Raw genomic sequence first — 18,499 nt, 5'->3', positions numbered from 1 at the left:
CCTGCCTTCCACCCATTCCTCTGCCACTCACTTCTGCAAAGACCCAGAAAAGGGGCCCTGCTGCCTGTCCACCCCTATTAAGGCTCCCCCCCCCCACCTGGGCACCACCCACTCTACGGCGACAGCGCGCGCCAGGCACCCGGCCATCCCACCAAGGAGAAGGAGGGGGAAGAGAACACCGCCGCTGTCCAATAGGGAAGCCCGCTTGCCGCAGCCCGGGCAACCTGATTAGCATCTCAGAAGGTCAATGAGAGAACGGAGGCGGTGCTTCCAGTCAACTTTATGAACCAATAGGAGCGAACCCGCTTGACAAGTGAGGAGCGTCCCTGATTGGACGGAAGGAGGATGGTTCTAGGAAGAGGAAGCTTCGAGACGTTCTCGTCCAATGGGAGCGCGCCGCGGAGGGGGCGGAGCCGGAGTTGGAGAGCCGCGTGTGAGCTGTGCGGCTGGAGTCCCAGCATCAGCATGGCGGCCGCGGGAATGCAGAGGAGGCAGCCGCAGCGCAGGAAGCAGCGCGGCGCCTCTGCCACAGCGGCGGGGGCGGCTGCCGCTGCCGTGCGCAAGAAGCGACAGGTGGGGGAAGCGTGGCCGGGAGGAGGCTCTGCAGGGCGGTCGTGGAGTGTGCAGGGGCCGGGCTGGAGCTTCACAGCAGCCAGGCAGGGTAGACTCCTTCAGGCATCCTTATAGACTCTGTAGGGTTTCTCAAACTGTGGGTCGTGAACCAATTTCAGATGGGTCCCTAGGCAGGGTAGACTTTGCCTGCCCCATTGAAGGCAGCCCTATGGAGTCTAGAGGGGACTCCTTATGGGGAACCATTTTATGAGGGAGCCATCGTGTGTTCACTTCCAAGACCGTCATGGAGTCGTGAGCAGCTCTGGATGTGCAACCCATGTTGAGTCAGACGTCCTCCAGCGCTCAGAGTCGAGGGGTGCTGGCGCTCTCCCAGTTGGAGAGATCTGGGTTCCAAGGCCTGGAGTCAGTCAGTCACCATTTTTCAGCCTGACCTACCTCACAGGATTGCTGTGAGGAGGATCGGTGTGTGGGGAATGTATTCCCCACACACTTATTCTTCTCAAGCAATCCTGAGCTCTTTGGAGAGTGAGATACAATGTACTAAGGGCCCAATCCTATTCAACTTGCCAGCTCTGGTTGTAGTCACGATGCAGCCCGTGGTAAGGGAACACATGTCCCCATACCATGAGAAGGTCCTGTAAGAGCCCTGCTGGATCAGACCATTGGCCCTTCTAGTCCAGCTTCCTGTATCTCACAGTGGCCCATCAAATGCCTCAGGACAACAAGTGACCTGCATCATAAGAACAGCCCTGCTGGATCAGGCCATAGGCCCATCTAGTCCAGCTTCCTGTATCTCATTGCATCTGGCCTTCTGAGGCCATCACTGAGCCCCAGTGACTGCCCCTCCACCACTGGATGCAGCACACACCCCAATGGTACAACTGCTCCAGCACTGGAAAACAGGATAGGATTGGGCCCTAAGTTTGATTTGACAACTTTCCATAACTGATGCAGCCATGCTAAAGGGGCACACACTGCATCCTGAAGGGGGGGGAGTCATGAAGGCCACCTCAAAGTAAAGGAACACTTGTCCCCTTGTAGTTGTATCAGGACTGGGAAGTTGGATAGGTCTGGACCCTTATTCCCTGGCTCAGGGCCCAGTCCTAGCCAGCTTTCCAGCACTGATGCAGCTATGAGGTAAGGGAACAGATGTTCCTTTACCTTGTGTAGACCACTGTGACTGCCTCTCTCCCATTGCAGGATGTAGTACATGCCCCATTGGCATGGCTGTGTCAGTGCTGGAAGGTTGGATAGGTTTGAGCCCTTAGTCTTGCAGTTTTCAAACTCTCCGGGAGTTTGAAACCCTCAGTAAGTCTTTGCGGGGGGGGGGGGGGAGGCAGCAACGCGATCCCCAGGATCGCATCACTCAAGGGGCTGCAGGGACTGGGATGCACTCACCAGTCCTTGCAGCAGCCGTCCCTGTGTGCGGGGAGCCCTGCGTGAGCGCCTGCAGGGCACCCCAGGTCAGGGAAAGGGAGCGTGGAGCGATCTGCTCTGTCTCCGCAAAAGTGGAAGCGGAGCACGATCACCCCACTCTCCCTTTCCCTGACCTGGGGAGCCCTACAGGTGCTCGCACAGGGCTCCCTGCACACAGGGACGGCTGCTGCAGGGACTGGTGAGTGCATCCCAGTCCCTGCAGCCCCATCAGAAGGGAAAGCAGAGCAATCGTGCTCTGCTTCCAGTTTTGTGGAGCGGGGTGCGATTGCTCTGCTTTCACTTTTCCTGACTTGGGGAGCCCTGCCGAAGGCTGCACAGGGCTCCCCACACCCCTGGGAGGCTGCAGGAGGCTTGGGCAAGTGCACCCAAGCCCCTACAGCCCCCCTGAGCGGCGCAATCCCCAGGATCGCCCTGCTGCCTCCTGGCTGCCCCCGCCCCTTAAGGGGGCAGAGGCCAGGACCCACAGGCTGGGAGGTCACGACGCCCCAGTTTGAATACCACTGCCTTAGTCTATTTTGGGTTGCAACCTTAAGGAATCAAGTGTTCGGCTTTTAGTATTGAAGATCTTAGTGGCTGTTTTAGGTCAATGCTAAGGATTCTGTTCTTACACAGAAGAAGTTACAATCTCCAAATTGAACTTCTGCTCTTCCCTTGTAGGTTTTTCCCAAACTCTGGTAAATTGTTGGAGATTCTGTGCTTGGCAGAACTGATCCCATGAAGTTTCTCCATTTATTCTTAATTTAATAATAATAATAATAATAATAATAATAATAATATACAGTATTTATATACCGCCTTTCTTGGTATTTATTCAAGACTTTATTCAAGGCGGTTTACATAGGCAGGCTTATTAAATCCACGCAGGGATTTTTACAAATTGAAAGTAGGTTCTTTCTTTCAAGAACCACTACATTCAAGGTGTTACACTCCGATCTGGTTTAACATTCTGGCCTCCATCCTCCCACGCTCCGAGCAGATGGAACAGCTCAGCTGCAGCTTGCCAGCTGCTTCAAGGTCGCACGGTGCCGGTGGCCTCGAACTGGCGACCTTGTGGATGTTAATCTTCAGGCAAATGGAGGCTCTACCCTCTAGACCAGACCTCCTGCCCTGTAAAAAAGATAATTTACAATCTTTTCTACTTACCACTCCCATTTCTCAATACCTGGGGGAAAGTATTGTGCTGTAGTATTTCACCTCAGTAGACTTGCAGCTCCATTCGGAAAGGATTTTTTTTTCATTTTTCAGCTCCCTGTTGCAGAAGAGAAAACTTGGCAGAAAGCTGGCTCTAAGCTGAATGAAGAGATCTCCAGTGACTCTGAACCAGAGGGGTAAGGTCATGCCAGACCCCTTTGGGATTCTCCCTGGCCTGAAAAGAAAGTTCTGTGATCTTGGATGTTGATGTAGCCTTGAAAAAATAAAATAAGAAACAAGACATTTTATGAGTTTTCCATGATGGTTACCCTTGTCAAAAGTGAATAGGGCCAGATTTGTAGGAGGAAGGGAAGGATGATGTTTGGCATTTGTATTGTGCTTTCTGAGTGCACAAAGTCCTTCCAACAGCCCTGTAAGGAGAGTAATGCTGCAATTCTAGAAACACCAGACCATAAGCAGTGGTGGGCCTGGAGGGAGAGCAGTGGGGCAAAAGCCCCAGGCTCTGTGCCTGCCGTACCCCCTCTGTTGCTGTACTGCCCTGTCTGTTGAAGCCATTCTGCAGGCAGGCAAAGTCCCGCATGGTGCTCCGCAGCATGCAAAAAGCTTTCTGAGGCTTCTAGTGTGATCTTAAAGAGTATTTCTGGTTTTGTTGGGAAACTGGAAGAACTCTTGAACATGCACCAGAAGCTTCAAAAGGGGTGCCTTGGAGGTCCGTTACTGGCCATAAGCCTCATTGAGTACAGTGGAGCTTGCTTCTGAATAGATCTGCACAGGATTGCACTGTAAGTAGTGATATCCCCCCATTTGGAGGGACTTAGGCTGTGGAAAGCCTAAGGCTGTCTAGTGAGAGTTCATGGCAGAGGTGAGATTGGAACCAAGGAAGTCTGGATTCACGACTTGGTCTCAACTATGATGCTACACCAGCTGTGTGGCGGGCAAGAGCGCATCCTTCAGAAGAAGCCCAAACTGGCAAAGGAGGATGCAGAGTTGAGAAGAGACCAGGAGGGAGGCAGTAACTAGAGAAGTCTAGCTACAGCAGTGTTTCTCAAACTGGGTCGCGAGCTGATTTTTGGTGGGTCATAAATGTTTTTGAAACTTTTTAAAAAACTTTTTCGAGTACTTTTGCCTAGTTCGAAGAAGAAAATTGTTAGCTGGAATGTTAACCTGTGGTATGAAGATCCCCAAATTAAAATGTCATATTTTCCTATGTTCTCTTGTAATTAACCTGAACCCAGTTTCAGCCTTTTATCTCGCTTAGAAGTCCCTAATTGAATATCTTTTCAGAGCCTCCTAGAGACAGCATGCATCCGTGTGCTGCCTCTGTGAGGCTCAGAATGCCCCAATCGCACAAGAGACAAAATTTCTGGTTCCCCAGAGGAAACCGGAAGTTGCGTCTCTCATGTGAGTCCAGCATTCTGAGCCTCTGGGAGGCTTGGAAAAGCCTCTGGAGGTGAGGGGAGTGGAGCTTCCCCTCACCTTTGGAGGCTTTGCATAGCGTCAAGCCCTGCTTGATGGCAAGGATACCTGTCCGCATCCCTGTCGTTAAGCGGTGCACAACTGTAGTTAGTTATTTTATGTATAGAATTGTATTGTTGTAAGCCATCTTGAGCATCTTATTAACCAGAAAATATCAGGTATATGTTTTTTAGGATGCCACAGAATTCAACTTCTATACTGTTCAAAATGTATTTTGCTTAACATTCTAATCAGCCTTGGGGTTGAGGAGTGTGTCTTGATGGATGAGAAATGAAGTGTGTCTCTTTGGAGGAGAAATGAAACCTTTCCATGTAGAATGTCTCTTTCCCTTACATCACCTTCTCATAGCCCAGCAACAAAAAGGAACAATGATGCAGAAGAAGAGATTGAGGAGACGCCGCAAGAGAAGAAATTGAGGCTTGCCAAGTTGTACTTGGAACAGCTTCGGCTGCAAGGTGAGAGATGGGCTTCTTCTGAGGATTGTTAAAAAAATTTTTTTAGAGCTGATTACTTGGCTAAAAACTAATAGTTAATGGTATAGGTGAAAGTGTATGTACTGCCAAATCTCAATGGTTATTTTTAATGAAGGAACCAGAAAAAGGGTAAAAATTCCTCATTTGAGAACTTGTTCTTAAAATTTGTGTAGAAAGAAGAGACTAATTGCATTAATTTTATCAAACATACAAAGCAGGTGATCTAGTGACTTGTGTTTAACCTTGACACCTCAACTACTTGATTTCTTGGAGCTTAATTGATTGAGGGAAATGCTCTGTGAAAAGTTTTGCATATTGGAGAACAGAATTGACTTCTGGTGGCTGATCTGCTGAAAGGTTGCAAAGCTGAGCTTTGAATTGGAGGTTGCCTACAGCAACCAGTGTGGTTATATAGCACAATCAAAACAGTGGTGACTCGGTTCACCACATTTGCTTTACATTATCAATTAGCACATCAGAATTTCAAGTGGCAACCACATGTTTGAGGTGGTGTAAAAACTGGCCCTCAGTGCCGTGGCTGCTGGTTGTGCTAGAATTTCTGGTTCTTGCACATTGCTTAGAACGTTGTGGCATGATTTGAAGAGGCATGATGCAGAAAGCCCTATTTGGATGTCCTCTGACCATTGAGAATGTTTATGCATAGAGATGGTCTGGGGGTTATGGCAGTACACTCTGCTGCTCTTCCCCTCCCCAGAGACAACATTTGTCTGAAGAAGGGAGTGCATCTTCTGGGAGTGGGGCGGGAGAGGAGAGTGGAACTACAGAGCATCTTGGCAGGAACAGTTTGTCAATGCGCTTCCAGATCTTCTCTAGGTGGATCTTATCCACAGTTAAAGAACGTCTGTTGAATTCAAACAGGTCAGTGGGGGGGAAGACAGTTTGGAAACTCCACAGATGCTGCCTTAAGTTGGGGTGCAAATGTAATAACACCACATAGAAAATGCTTTAGTAAAGCAAAATCCTTTGTTATCCCCACCTTCCCTTTTCATATTTCTTATAGTCTAGTAAGCCCTGACCTGTTTGTATGTTTTTTATCTTCTTTGACCAGAAGAGGAAAAGGCTGAAGAAGAGACCTTTGAAAAGGACCTCGTTGCTGGGCGACTGAAGGAGGATGTGGTGAGTAGGCTACTTGGAATTGGTGCTGGACTAAGGAGATGTGTCTGCGCTTTCCACTTCTGGATTGGGCAGAGAAAGGTGAAGGGTAAATATTTCCATCCTCCTCCAGAGAGTAGAACAGAAACTCTCCCATGCTGCAGTGACTGACCTTGCACAATAGGCTCTGTCTTCATATAGCAGAAAGAGGAGGCAACTTTTTTGCCTAACTAGACTCGGCTTTCAGATACAAAGTGGACTGCAAGCTGCTGGTAAATTTATGCAGAGTGGTGCAACCTGAAATGGATGGACTCTTTCTCTCCACCCCCCCTTTTTTTTAAAGGGATTGGCATTCCAAGGTTTCAATCTTTGAACTATTTTACTATCATAATTTTCCAAGATATTTCTCCTTCATGACAAGAACTAGGCACATGGTGTGTGTGTGTGTGTGTGTGTGTGTGTGTGTGTGTGTTAATGTAAAATAAGCCTTAAGATTTTAATTATTCTGAGCAGCACATTTACTCATTGGTATGCATCCTATATTAAGGATGACCAGATGTCCTCTTTCTCCAGGACACGGCCTCTTTTTTTTTTTAGTCTTGTGTCTTGGAAAAGAACTGAAATGTCCTCCTTTTCCCTGTGGTCGGCCCCTGCAGGCAGCGCATGACCTTCTTGCAATTAATAAATTATATGTAATATAGTTCAAATTTTATAATATAGTGTTTAACCCAGTGAAATCAGTCTGTGACTGTTTTTAATTTTAGTTTGTAATGTCTTACATTTTATTTGGATGTCCTACATTTTGGGGTACCTTGTCCTCTTTTTCAGTTATGACATCTGGTCACCCTGCCTATATTGTTTTTATGTATACTTAAAACTGGGTTTTTGGAGAAGTGCATTCTGGTGTGTCTGATTATTTCATTCTTTTCCCATAGCTTGAACAGAGAGGAAAATTACAGCGACAAATTGCCAAAAGTGTAAGTTGATGAGCAGTCTTCTTGCTTAGCTTGAGAGCAGCTGTTCTATTTCTTGAAATAGAGGTGTGTTCTCTCTTGGAGCCTTTCCCTCTGCTGCTTGAGGGTTTTTTTTTGGGGGGGGGGTTATTTTTAAATTGTCTCTTTTGATCCTCTGCTTTGTCCCTTTTAACCTGGTCTTTGCTGCTAGTAAAAGTTCTGTTCTCCTATTGGCCCATGCATTCTCATATTAGGTGATCTTCCCAAGATTGGGGGGGGGGGGAATAAAAGTGTAAAGGAATATCTTTTCCCACCTCTTCATTGCATCACACAATGGAAAGCAGAGTTGCAAATCTTGTCACAGGGTGTGAAATGACTTGCAGTACAGCAGACATTTCCAGCAAGAAGGAAGTTGGTCAGACTTCTCTCCATCACAGGCTTTATATAATCAAGTAATGTACTTTGGTTTGGATGCTCTCTCTCTGTCATACCTCACGTTACCAGGTGCTTGGGGATCCAGTTATTTGGCAAGCTCATAAACGGTTGAGTTCTCCTTCACTTCTGTACCTGGCCAGAATGCTGATCTAACTGGTACTCTTTGAACAGCTACAACGTCCAGACAGTGCTGACATTACGGTACTACGAGGTCACCAGCAGCCCATCACCTGCCTAGTCATATCACCGGATGATAAATACATCTTCTCTGCAGCCAAAGACTGTTCCATCATCAAATGTGAGTCATTTTCTCTCCAAATGGAGTTGGTGTCCATGGAATGCGGGTGTTGGTGGTAGTGTGTAGAAGAGGAAGCCAGATGGTGTGTGAGGGTGAGAAAGTGCAAGCATGTGCCTTGCCCATCATAGCAACATCCAGAGAAACTACATACTCAATGGATCTAAGCTTTTTTTCTCTTTGTAGAGAAAAGGGCTGGTCTTAGTATTGGTACCAAAATATTGCCAGAGTTGGTCATAATTGGCTTTCATATCTGTTTTATTCTCTTGCAGTGTAACTCTCCCCCTCCCATTTATTCTCTCATTGCTTCATTCTGATAATTTCCTATCGTATTGTTAATAGACAAGCTTATTCTTAATAGCATGAGTCTTCAAACCCCCACCTGGGGGCCACATCTAGAGTGCGGGAGGATTTGATCTTGCCCTTGGCGTATGGTGGGGAAGCCTGACTGTTCTGGCCCTTGTGCAGAGAGATGCATCCGCTGAGAGATGCATCCACCAACAATTACCCCAGAAGGCCAAAAGAGAGCTCAGGGTTGTAGGTATGTGTAGGAGTTCCAGATATACTGATCAAACTGTTGGCCAATCCATCCTGCCTATCCAACACATATTGAAAGCATTTTTTTCTCTTTACAAACTTATTTCTTGGATTTCTTACAGCTTATTACTCAGTTGTTCCCCAGCTCTTTATCCCTCCATCACATTAATTCTCTCCCCAATCCAAACAATTTCTTTAAAATTTTTTTCCCCAAAATACTGATTACTCCACCTTCAAAAAATTAATGCTCCCAAAATTAATTTTTCTTTTCAAAATCCATTCCCCCTTCTGTCTCATATATGTAAATTTATTTTCTGGTGCTCGGCACCATGTCAGATATACAGATATATTTCAGCCCTCATGCTGAATGATTTTTATTAATAGTCAAGCTTAACTTAGACGGTTCTACTTGTGCTGCAATATCTGCAAAATTGGCATTGTAAATAGTTTACCTGCCAATACAACTATCTCAGAGGGCTTATGTAGCTATTCTTTAGTATCATTTTTTTAAAAAAATTATTTTTTAATTAACACACACAAACTTACAAATATATAACATACATTTAGGAGTGCTAAATACCTTATACCATTACAGATTAATCATACTATATCTCCTACTCATCTGTTTCTACCTCTTATTGACTTATCCATTTATTTATATAATATACAATAAATTTTCCCTAATGCACTATACTATATTTTCTAAATATTCACTTTCTACCAAGCTTAAACTAACTTCAGTTGCTCATTAATATTAAAACAAAATAATTTCTGAGCCCATTCTTGAAGCAAAAATGCAGTTTTAAATGCTCTTGCATTAGGTCTTAAAATCATTTGGCTATGCACAAAGTTTATTTACAACTGCATTTAAAGTACTCTGAATTTTTTTTTGTCAGCTATGAACCGATGCATTCTGTATGAAACACACATTTGTCATCCATCCATTCACTGTCCCACACACGTTAATGAATGGCTCTTTTACATTTTTACTTGTTATTGCTATATGGGCTCTCTGATGTATCTCTGTGTCATTAACCGATCTCATTTTAAAAGCTGGAAAACGTGCCACTTCATTTTCCCCCTCAGTGACTGCTGCTGCCACAATTCTGTTTCATAGACCCTGGGTTAAGTGACACAGGGGAAGGCTTCCAAGTTGTTGTTAAAGCACTTTAGAAATAAATACATTTGGCCTTGTCCAGCTAACTTGGAGATAGTAAATGGAACCTTGTACCTGCAGGGGATGTAGAGAGGAAAAGGAAACTGCACGTGATCCATGGAACGAAGAAGGGGATGGAGGATAGTCACACTGGCCACACAGCACACATCCTTTCAATGGCTATCTCATCGGATGGGAAATACTTGGTAAGAACAGCCCTATCTCCCATTCTGGGGAAGCAAACCCACTCTAGTAGAGCTGGAGGGGTTCTTCTTTCTCAGTCTTCATAGTTTTGGTATTCCATTGCCAAAAACATATGTAATATTTCCATCTCATCTGCCAACTCTTTCAGTCCATCTGGATGGGCTGTTGGCTAGGTTGAGGGTGTCTCTCTTGGGCAAATACTGATCAACTTTTGGGTTACAGGTTGGTATGTGTAGCTTAATCAATCCTGTTCTGTAGTTACATTTGCCCTTTCACAGGAATGGTGAATGCGTCATTCTATTGTATAGTACAGAAAGAGGAACTCCTACAGTCCTGGATGTAGGAGTTGAGTAGCTGGGAATCTTTAGCTGCCTGATCTAAAGAGCTAGGTTAAGAGAAGAAAGAGCTGATACATTAGTCTGTAAATTGCCTTTGATAGGTTGGTTGTCTGTGGGCACTCTTAGTGCCCAAAATGTCTAGCACAGTGGTTCTCACACGTTTCACACCGGGACCCACTTCTTAGAAACAGAATCTGTCAGGACCCACCAGAAGTAGTATCGTGGAAGGAAGTGACATCATTGAGCAAGGAAATTTTAACAATCCTAGGCTGCAGTCCTACCCACACATACCCAGGAGTAGGCCCCATTGACCATCATTGTTAAAAGCATATGCAGAGTAGCCTATTAAAAGTATAGATCTGTAATAACTCCTCAAATGCAGTCATGCACCATGGGAGCATCAAGTCTAATAAATTAAAAATAAAATACTGAAATGAATGGGGACCCACCTGAAATTGGTTCGCGACTCACCAAGTGGGTCCCGACCCACAGTTTGAGAACCACTGGTCTAGCATATACAATGCTACTGAAGGGATGAGGGTGCTTACAAGAATGCCTTGCCTCTCCTCTAGGCTACAGGAGATCGGAACAAATTGATTATGATCTGGGAAGCTGCAAACTGCAAGCACTTGTATAAGTTCACAGGTCATCGTGATGCTGTGTCGGTGAGTTCCGCAGCTTGGTGTTGGGGAAAGAATGCTGTTCTAGATCAGGTGCACACACAGGCTTTTGCTGCAAAGCCTTCAATATATTTATAGGCAGGTTTGATGCTGTAGTCTGTAGTGATCGAAGCATTTAACATAAATCTGGAAAGCAGGTTTTGTAAAAATATCTTGAAATCCTAAATCAGCCTCCTGTAATCGAATCTTTACCTGAATGTTGTTTGACCAACAGCATAAGTAGTATTGCTAGCTGCACTGATTTTACACAGTGGTATGGATCTTTAATACTTTGTTTTTATGATGGCTGTAGTGGACTGCCTTAAGCTCTTTTAGAGGAAAAGAATAATAAATGTACTTTACATATGGCAAGTGACTGCCTATGCAGGGAAGTACTTTCGCAAAAGAATTTGAGACTTGTGTCCTGGAAAGTAGTAGGTGGCTGTGTTGGCTCATTTTGAATGAAGTCTCACAGTCCAGGGTAGGGTAATATTGACTGACTTCTTGGTTGGTACTAATAAAAAGGCAATCCAGTCATAATAAAAGGTAACCAGGTATCAAAACAGTAAACTTTGAATCCTATAAAATGGTTTGGAAAGGGGTGGGTGAGTCTCTCACTCTTCTGAGGCTGAGTAAGGTCTGCAGGAAAACCTTCTGAACTACATCTTTTGATAAAGTACAGATTACTGATGAACCTACAACATATTCTCACACTCCCCCCCCCCCCCCACATTTGCTTTCTATCTGGTTTGGATGAAGAATTCTATAGGATTTTAAAGTTTGCTGTTTGGATGCCTTGTGACTCTTTAGTTGGTCCTAATGAAAGCATTCCCCTACCTTGGACTGCGGATTTTTAAAAACCAGAATGAGGAATTACAAAATGGGTGTGGTAGTAAACTGTCTCCTGGGTCAAAGTCAGGGTTGAATAGCAGCAAGAACTGTAAAGCACTTATTATGCTACGTAGCATAATAAATCTATCTTTATTGGTGCTCTTCTGTTTTGCATTTAGTCCAGTAGCTTGGCATTGCTAAAGGGGTATATAACCTCTAATTACCACCGTTAGCTTTTCCCTGTTGCTCTGATGGCTCACTCAGTAATATTGGAGTGCTCTGTTTGCTCTGAAGAGCATGTGGGAAAGATTTGGAAGACAGATTTAAATGGATATGACTGAGAACACCATCTAAAATCTGTCTGGTTCTGCCTCCTTCCTAATCCCCTTGTTTTTCTCCCATTCAGGGGCTTTCTTTCCGGAAGGGTACCCACCAGCTGTATAGTGCCTCACACGATCGTTCGGTCAAAGTCTGGGATGTGGCAGAGAATGCCTATGTGGAAACTTTGTAAGGCTCATATCTTTTCTCTACCTGCTTATAGAATACGGCAGTAAACCGAGGAATGTATGTTGTGTGTATCTGAACTGTAAATGTTCTGCACAGTTCTGTAGTTCACAATGAGCTCATCTGGAGTTGGCCTCACTGAGGGGTTGACATGTTTTTTTCCTCTTAACTTCTGTCATGCTCATTGAAAGTATGCTTAGAGTTGTCAGAATAAGTTTGTGTCACTAAACTTCTTTGTTCATTGTATAAACCTCAGGGGGGGGGGGGTTTGAGAGAGCCTGCCCATGTAAACCAAGGAGCAGTTCAATGGCCAGAAAGGTGATATATAAATACCAGCATTAATAATATGTAGATCAAGCACACAGCAGAAGCTCCATGTAGGAGATGTGTGGAGACTCTCTGTAGGCAGAGTTCCTTGTAATTTCCATGGGGACTGCATGGAGCCCTAATAGAGCTATGTGGTGGCACCTCCAGATTGCTTGGTGATATCATTGCTGAGTTTTGGAGCACCATCAAAGAAGCTGTGCAGGGCTCCGATTTGAGCTGCATGGCCACACTGCTTAGAGGGAATAGTGTATCAAATTAATGATGGATAAGATTACTCCTACCAATAGTCTCCTTTTATAGATCTATTAAAGAGAATCCACAACATCAAGCTTTTCTATACTGCTATATAAAACACGTTTTCTTTGGTGTCTTGTTAATCATCGAGGGTGTTGTAGCTGGCAAGCTCTAAACTGTGCGGGTTTGTGAAATATTTCCAGAAGAGACTGCTGGGCACTCCAGCACCTGTAGTCCACTACTGAAGCCCATGCATTCCCCTTCTTTAGATTTGGCCATCAAGATGTGATTACAGGATTGGACAGTCTGAGCCGAGAGTGCTGTGTCACATCAGGGGGGAGGGACGGCACTGTCCGAGTCTGGAAGATTGCTGAGGAATCCCAGCTTGTGTTCTATGGGCACCAGTAAGTAGCAGAATTTTCTCTCCAGGGGTTTCCCCTGGGGTGAACATGGGGGGGGGGGTGGCCTGTGCTTTCAATGGAACCCACAGCAACTAAACAGGCCCTACCACAGCTTTTGCTGCAACTGTGCAGTCCTCTCACATTAAATACATCTACTAGTGGCTTGTAGAAAGCAATTATTGGGCATCAGGCCCCCTGATTTAAGGGCTCAGATTATTTTTAGAACCTCTGTGCTAGAAATGTGGAATCCAAAAGGCCCTCTTACTCAGATCTTTCGAGAGTTAGCAAAACACCTGAAATTAACTGCTTTCTTAATAGATGGAAGCATGGCGCTTAGAAACGCTGACTTATTCTCCTCCCTTTGTATTCAGAGGTTCCATTGACTGTATCCAACTAATCAATGAGGAGCATATGGTGTCTGGTGCAGATGATGGGTAAGGCACCCCCCGCCAAAGTCTTTTCATTTGACCACTTATCGTTGTCTTATCCAGTGCCTCTTGCTTGTGGTGTAACAGTTTTTCTTCCTCTTTAAGGTCAGTAGCTCTTTGGGGACTCTCAAAAAAGAAACCACTAGCCACAGTGAAGCAAGCCCATGGTCTCTGTGGCACACAGGGCCTGGAACAGCCATATTGGATCTCTGCAGTTGCTGCTTTGCTGAACAGTGATGTTGTAGCCACAGGTACCCCATGCTGTGAGAGTCTAGCATTGCTTTTCTTGTTGCTCTGAGGCCAAAGCAAGGAGTCGCTTTTTGCTTAAGGCCTGTGATTAGAAGCTAGAGATGTACTGTCCATGTCAAGGGCTTGATTTAAAGCCACTTTCTGTTTCAGTCTTCCTCTGGAAGGCCTACCTAACAGATGCTCATTTGGAGACTGCGTAACTAACATGTTTCAAGACTCTTGTTAAGGTGAAAGTGGCTTTGTAAGCTATGCTGGGACCTTTGAGGTTGGGGTGGGTATTTTTGTTAAAAGTCTCTCCCATTATTGAGCCTCTCCCATTGTTGGTGGCACTAATCAGGTGCTCTTGTGTTTCAGCCTGTGATGTTAGAGGACACAACTGGTACCTTGGGGAAACGTTTGGCTTTATAGAATTGTGTCCATCTGTAACATTGTCTATATTGAATAGACATCTATTTATAGCAAGGTTTTTTGTTTTTACTAAAAACTTCCCCTTCCAGATCAATTGGGTGGACTTGAAGCCTGTTGCTGGAAAGGCACAGATTTGCTTTGTTGCTAAGACAGGACAGAGTATCTAGTGTAATATATTTGTTCTTGTTAGCTTGTCAGCATGATCAGTCTTATAGACCAATAGTGCATGAATAAGATGTCTGTGTGAGAACGTTTTACAGAGCCTGGCTTCAAATAGACTCTTGGTGCTGTTATAATCAAGGCAATAGCCAGAGATGGCAAGTCCAGGGATGCTGCCCAACACAATGCTGCCCTGACTCCACCTCTGCCACAGTGTGCCAAAAAAACCCATCCTTTACTGTGCTCCAACACTGTTTTTGCAAGCCAAGAAGCGCAAGATTTGGGCCTTTTATTTAAAGGACTCCACAAAAGACTAAACCATGTGCTGGATCATGGTAAGGAAGTAGATGATATCTTTTCTACTTGCTTTTATTAATGGGGAAGCAGATCAATGTGGCTCACTTCTGTGGCAGGCTGGAGTTGAGGCAGCAGCAGACTCGGGATGAAGGGCACTCCATACCCTCCACTGATACAAGCCACATCAGCCTGCTGTATGGCTAGGCTAGTAATGGAATTAGCCTACAGAAGAGGTGTTGCATGCCAAGAGCAGGGACTAAGGTGTTACACTAAACCAGAAATTACCATAGTTCAGAAATAAGTTTTTTAAAAAGTACTCGGTTGGCTCAAGTTTGTTGGGTGACAAATTGGAAAAGGCAAGTTTTGGCTCCAGACTTGCCATCTAATCTGATCTAGGAAGAGAACTTCTCTTCATCACCTCTGAGTATGAAAGCAGGCTCTGGCGTACTTTGTTCTTTGCAGGTTCCCACAGTGCCAGTGTGAGGTTATGGAAGTGTGGAGAAGGATTCCGGAGACTGGAGCCACTCTTTAATATTCCCCTGGTGAGCAAAGGGCTTGGGTGGGATGTCACTCTTAGTGAGGATTCTCTTCTTGTCGGTCAAGTTACATAGTAAAAGCCTAAAACCAAGAAATGAAGGACAAAAACTATGCTAGTGTGGTGTTGCTGCAGCTAAGAAGTTCCTCTGGTTTAAATCCTTCTGTAGGTGACCTTGTGCACACCACAGTCTTAGTCTTGGCCCTCCTCCCTCCCTCCCTCCCCCTTTGCAATATGAGTGTAATTATCTCTATAATATGGGATTAACTGCTCTGTGCATTGTGGGAGAGAACTACTCAGTGCACCTTATACTGTCAATGTAAGGAGATAATGTATGTAAGATACTCTGAAAGAGGCGTCATAGACATATTGGCGTCCACCCAAGTGTTTCAAAGCAATTTGTAACAGCTAGATTAACTGCTAGTTAAGGAAGGTGCAGAATAGAGCCCCACCTCCTCTAGGGTCCCTGTTGAGAGGCCTAATGTCTGTTTACGCTGACATGGAAAATATACTCATTTTGCTCTGCTTCTTTTTTAAAACGCCCAGCAGTTCAGAACTGCACAGTAAAGTGGCACCTTGCTGTTGCAAAATTGATAGTGCCTTTTTCTTAATACTACCCTTACCCAGGAGCTTCAAGAATAGGGCTGTCAGATCAGATTTTCAGAAGAAGGGGTGGTCTGAAGATGGGTCCGTGTTTGCAGCTGTAGGGAGATCTAGAAAATTGGTAGCTTAGCCATCCTGAAGAGAGAAGTATTGGCTTATACAGCTCAAGGGGGGAAACGGGGTGGGTGAACCTGGAGTGTGTGAGAGAAGTGCCGTTACAGATGATGTTATAACAGTTTGCAGATGTTCAGCATGTGTGGTGCACTCCTGCAAAAGTTCCAGAAATCAGGCATGTGGCTGGTTCACCTCTATGCTATGAACTGGGGCAAGATGAACTCTGATTTGTTTTTCATGCACAATGCTGTTGTCGTCAGGCACCTGCAGCCTAAAATTATCAAAAGAAAGTCTACAAACCCCAGAGTCAGTTGTGTCTCAGAAGGTAACTGCCTATCCCACACATTTAGCACTAGGACCCACTTTTTAGAATGAGAATCTGTCAGGACCCACCAGAAGGGATGCCATGACTAGAAGTGACATCATGAAGCAGGAAGAGCTTTAACAATCCAGGCTGCTATCCTACCCACTCTTACCCAGGAGTAAGTCCCACTTACTATCATTGTTAAAAGAATATACATAGTAGCTTGCTAAAAGTACAGGTCTGTAACATTTCCCCAATTGCAGTCGCAAACCATGGGAGCATCAAGTCTAATATATTAAAAATAAAATATTGAAATGAATGGGGACCCACTTAGTAGGTCCCGACTCAGTTTGAGAAACACTGGGCTATCCAATTTCTTATACTAGGCTTGAGGTGTGTTTTCTCTTTCCCTCAGGTTGGCTTTGTTAATACTTTGCAATTCTCAAATGCTGGACACTTTCTCGTGGCTGGAATTGGACAAGAACACAGGTATTGAGCCATGTCTCTGTTTGACTACTTTTCTGTACATGATTTCTGGAGACATTGGCATAAAATGCCGGCCTGTCATCTTAAGGTGTATGTATACCATCTACCATCTTTAAAGCTAAATTTATTGGGAGGGGAAAAAATAACTTCCTTAGCGCTTCCTTTCAACATGGTGTCTGAGTGCAGCATGAATGCGGGAGAGAGATCCCATCTGGTGACCCTGTCCTCCACATGTTCAGCAGGAGGTACACATGGAGCTTCTACAGGTATACAACTGTGCACATGTAGAAGCCCTTCTCATATCTCTCAAGGTATGGGATGGAGCCAGTGGATGGGAAGGGGGGTTGGGAGCAGAGCCAGTAGGCAAGAACCTGCTTTCCCTAGCACATGTTCAGTCAGTATATAGAGGGAAGGTGTGCAAAGAGCTCTCTACTTGTCTGGTCATGAGAAGAAAGCTTTTTAAAGCTTGCACTGAAACAGTAGCAAGACTGCAGTTGAATCTAAGGCTGGGTTGAAGGAGGAATCTTAAGATATTCCTTCTTAGGAATATCATGAGACTGGGTAAGAAAACAAGAGCAACCTCACTTCAGCTTTTGCCAAGGTTGCTGGGAACCCATGGGAATAATAGGTCCCAGGGCTAGTGATCTAACACCAGTTTTGTCGGCCTGTCTCTGCAGCCTGTTGCAAGTCCACTGTTGCATTTGACTAGCAATACACCGGAGCCCACATCTTGAAAGGAGGGCACGAATGAAATGTTTTATGAAGCATAAAGTGAAATGTTTTATGAAGGGGTTGAAGCATTTAACACATGTGAAGAGTTTGTTTCAAGAGCAGGTAATGTATTTGCTGGTGTTGTGTTGCAGGTTGGGTCGCTGGTGGAGGATCAAAGAGGCCAAGAATAGCATCTGCATTATCCCGCTCAAGAAGGCAAATGCAGGTGACACACAGATACCTGCGGAAGGCTCCTAACATTCTCTTTCTGACACTGGCTTTGTTGGATGTGCTTGGATTAATCTGTACATTAAAACTGCCTTTTATGTTAGTGAAATGGTAGTGGCCATTTCTTATCCTTTCAGAATTCTCCAACGGTGTGTGAGAGCAGAACTTACCAGGTTGTTCAAGGTAAGGTGAGAACTGCCTGGAAGCAGGCCTCTCCTTCTCATCACCCGAGAGTGAACATCTGTTGCCTTAAACTTTCACTCAGCTCTGCTCCTGTAGCTTCAGCCAAGAGTTTAACCAGACATCCTTGCTTCCTTTTACATTAGAAAGAAAGAAAGGGGCGTGCTTGTGACCGATATCTCTGTAGTGGTCTGCAGTTGTCTGCTGGCTTTGCTCATTAATTCACAATTGTGACTCCCTCGAATTTATCTCTTCTCTTTCTGTTCACCTGCTGAGGAGAAAGAGGGAAGTGAGAGGTGGAGATATTTTTGGTCACATCAGGCCAAAGCATGGAGCTTGGCTGCATTCAGGGCATCTCTGTTGAAAGCTGTGAAAGCTCGCTTGCTGTCAGTCTTCCCCAGGGACACCAACCCATATCTATTATAGCAGATTTTAATACTGCCTTTGTCACTGACTCTCAGTGAGTGAGAGTGTACTGACCCAAGGCAGCTTACATAGCCTGCCAATTGCTAAACTCTATTTTCTTTTACAAATGGAGTTTTTACAATTAATGTTCTATGAGAAACTCATAGAACTTGTCATTTCCAGATGTCTTCCCTCATGGTGTAAGGATGACCACGGTGTGGACATCATTCTTTTTGCTGACACATGCCTTCTGAGCTTCCAGCAGGAGAAGCTACAAATCAGCCAGGTGTTGTT

At 44.9% G+C, this 18,499-nt stretch overlaps 1 protein-coding gene across 2 annotated transcripts; it reads left to right on the top strand.

Moving 5' to 3' along the window:
* The first annotated feature begins 424 nt into the window (after positions 1 to 424).
* Positions 425 to 17,729, top strand: RRP9 (ribosomal RNA processing 9, U3 small nucleolar RNA binding protein). Of its 2 annotated transcripts, none has more exons than XM_066616110.1 (15): positions 425 to 573; positions 3,256 to 3,338; positions 4,987 to 5,093; positions 6,181 to 6,248; positions 7,160 to 7,201; positions 7,784 to 7,910; positions 9,682 to 9,806; positions 10,715 to 10,807; positions 12,039 to 12,139; positions 12,967 to 13,101; positions 13,470 to 13,532; positions 13,632 to 13,777; positions 15,102 to 15,181; positions 16,611 to 16,684; positions 17,545 to 17,729. In XM_066616110.1, exons 1-15 carry the CDS (start codon positions 466 to 468, stop codon positions 17,648 to 17,650), a joined length of 1,458 nt encoding a protein of 485 aa, XP_066472207.1. In that variant the 5' UTR covers positions 425 to 465; the 3' UTR covers positions 17,651 to 17,729. The 2 variants fall into 2 exon arrangements, with proteins under 2 accessions (XP_066472207.1, XP_066472206.1); XM_066616109.1 differs by having other exon boundaries at positions 13,632 to 13,789.
* Positions 17,730 to 18,499: the final 770 nt, after the last annotated feature.

This window comes from Tiliqua scincoides, chromosome 2 (genome assembly GCF_035046505.1).
Source record: "Tiliqua scincoides isolate rTilSci1 chromosome 2, rTilSci1.hap2, whole genome shotgun sequence".
NCBI classification, from domain to species: Eukaryota; Metazoa; Chordata; class Lepidosauria; order Squamata; family Scincidae; genus Tiliqua; species Tiliqua scincoides.
This window is presented reverse-complemented; position numbering and strand designations above follow the sequence as displayed.

What these genes read in the sequence shown, in the direction of transcription:
- RRP9 (XM_066616109.1), top strand. Translation starts at nt 466, where the DNA reads ATGGCGGCCGCGGGAATGCAGAGGAGGCAGCCGCAGCGCAGGAAGCAG. An exon ending in GTCATCGTGATGCTGTGTCG is followed by an intron (nt 10,808 to 12,038) that starts GTGAGTTCCGCA and finishes TCTCCCATTCAG; the next exon opens with GGGCTTTCTTTCCGGAAGGG. An exon ending in AGCCACAGGTACCCCATGCT is followed by an intron (nt 13,790 to 15,101) that starts GTGAGAGTCTAG and finishes TGTTCTTTGCAG; the next exon opens with GTTCCCACAGTGCCAGTGTG.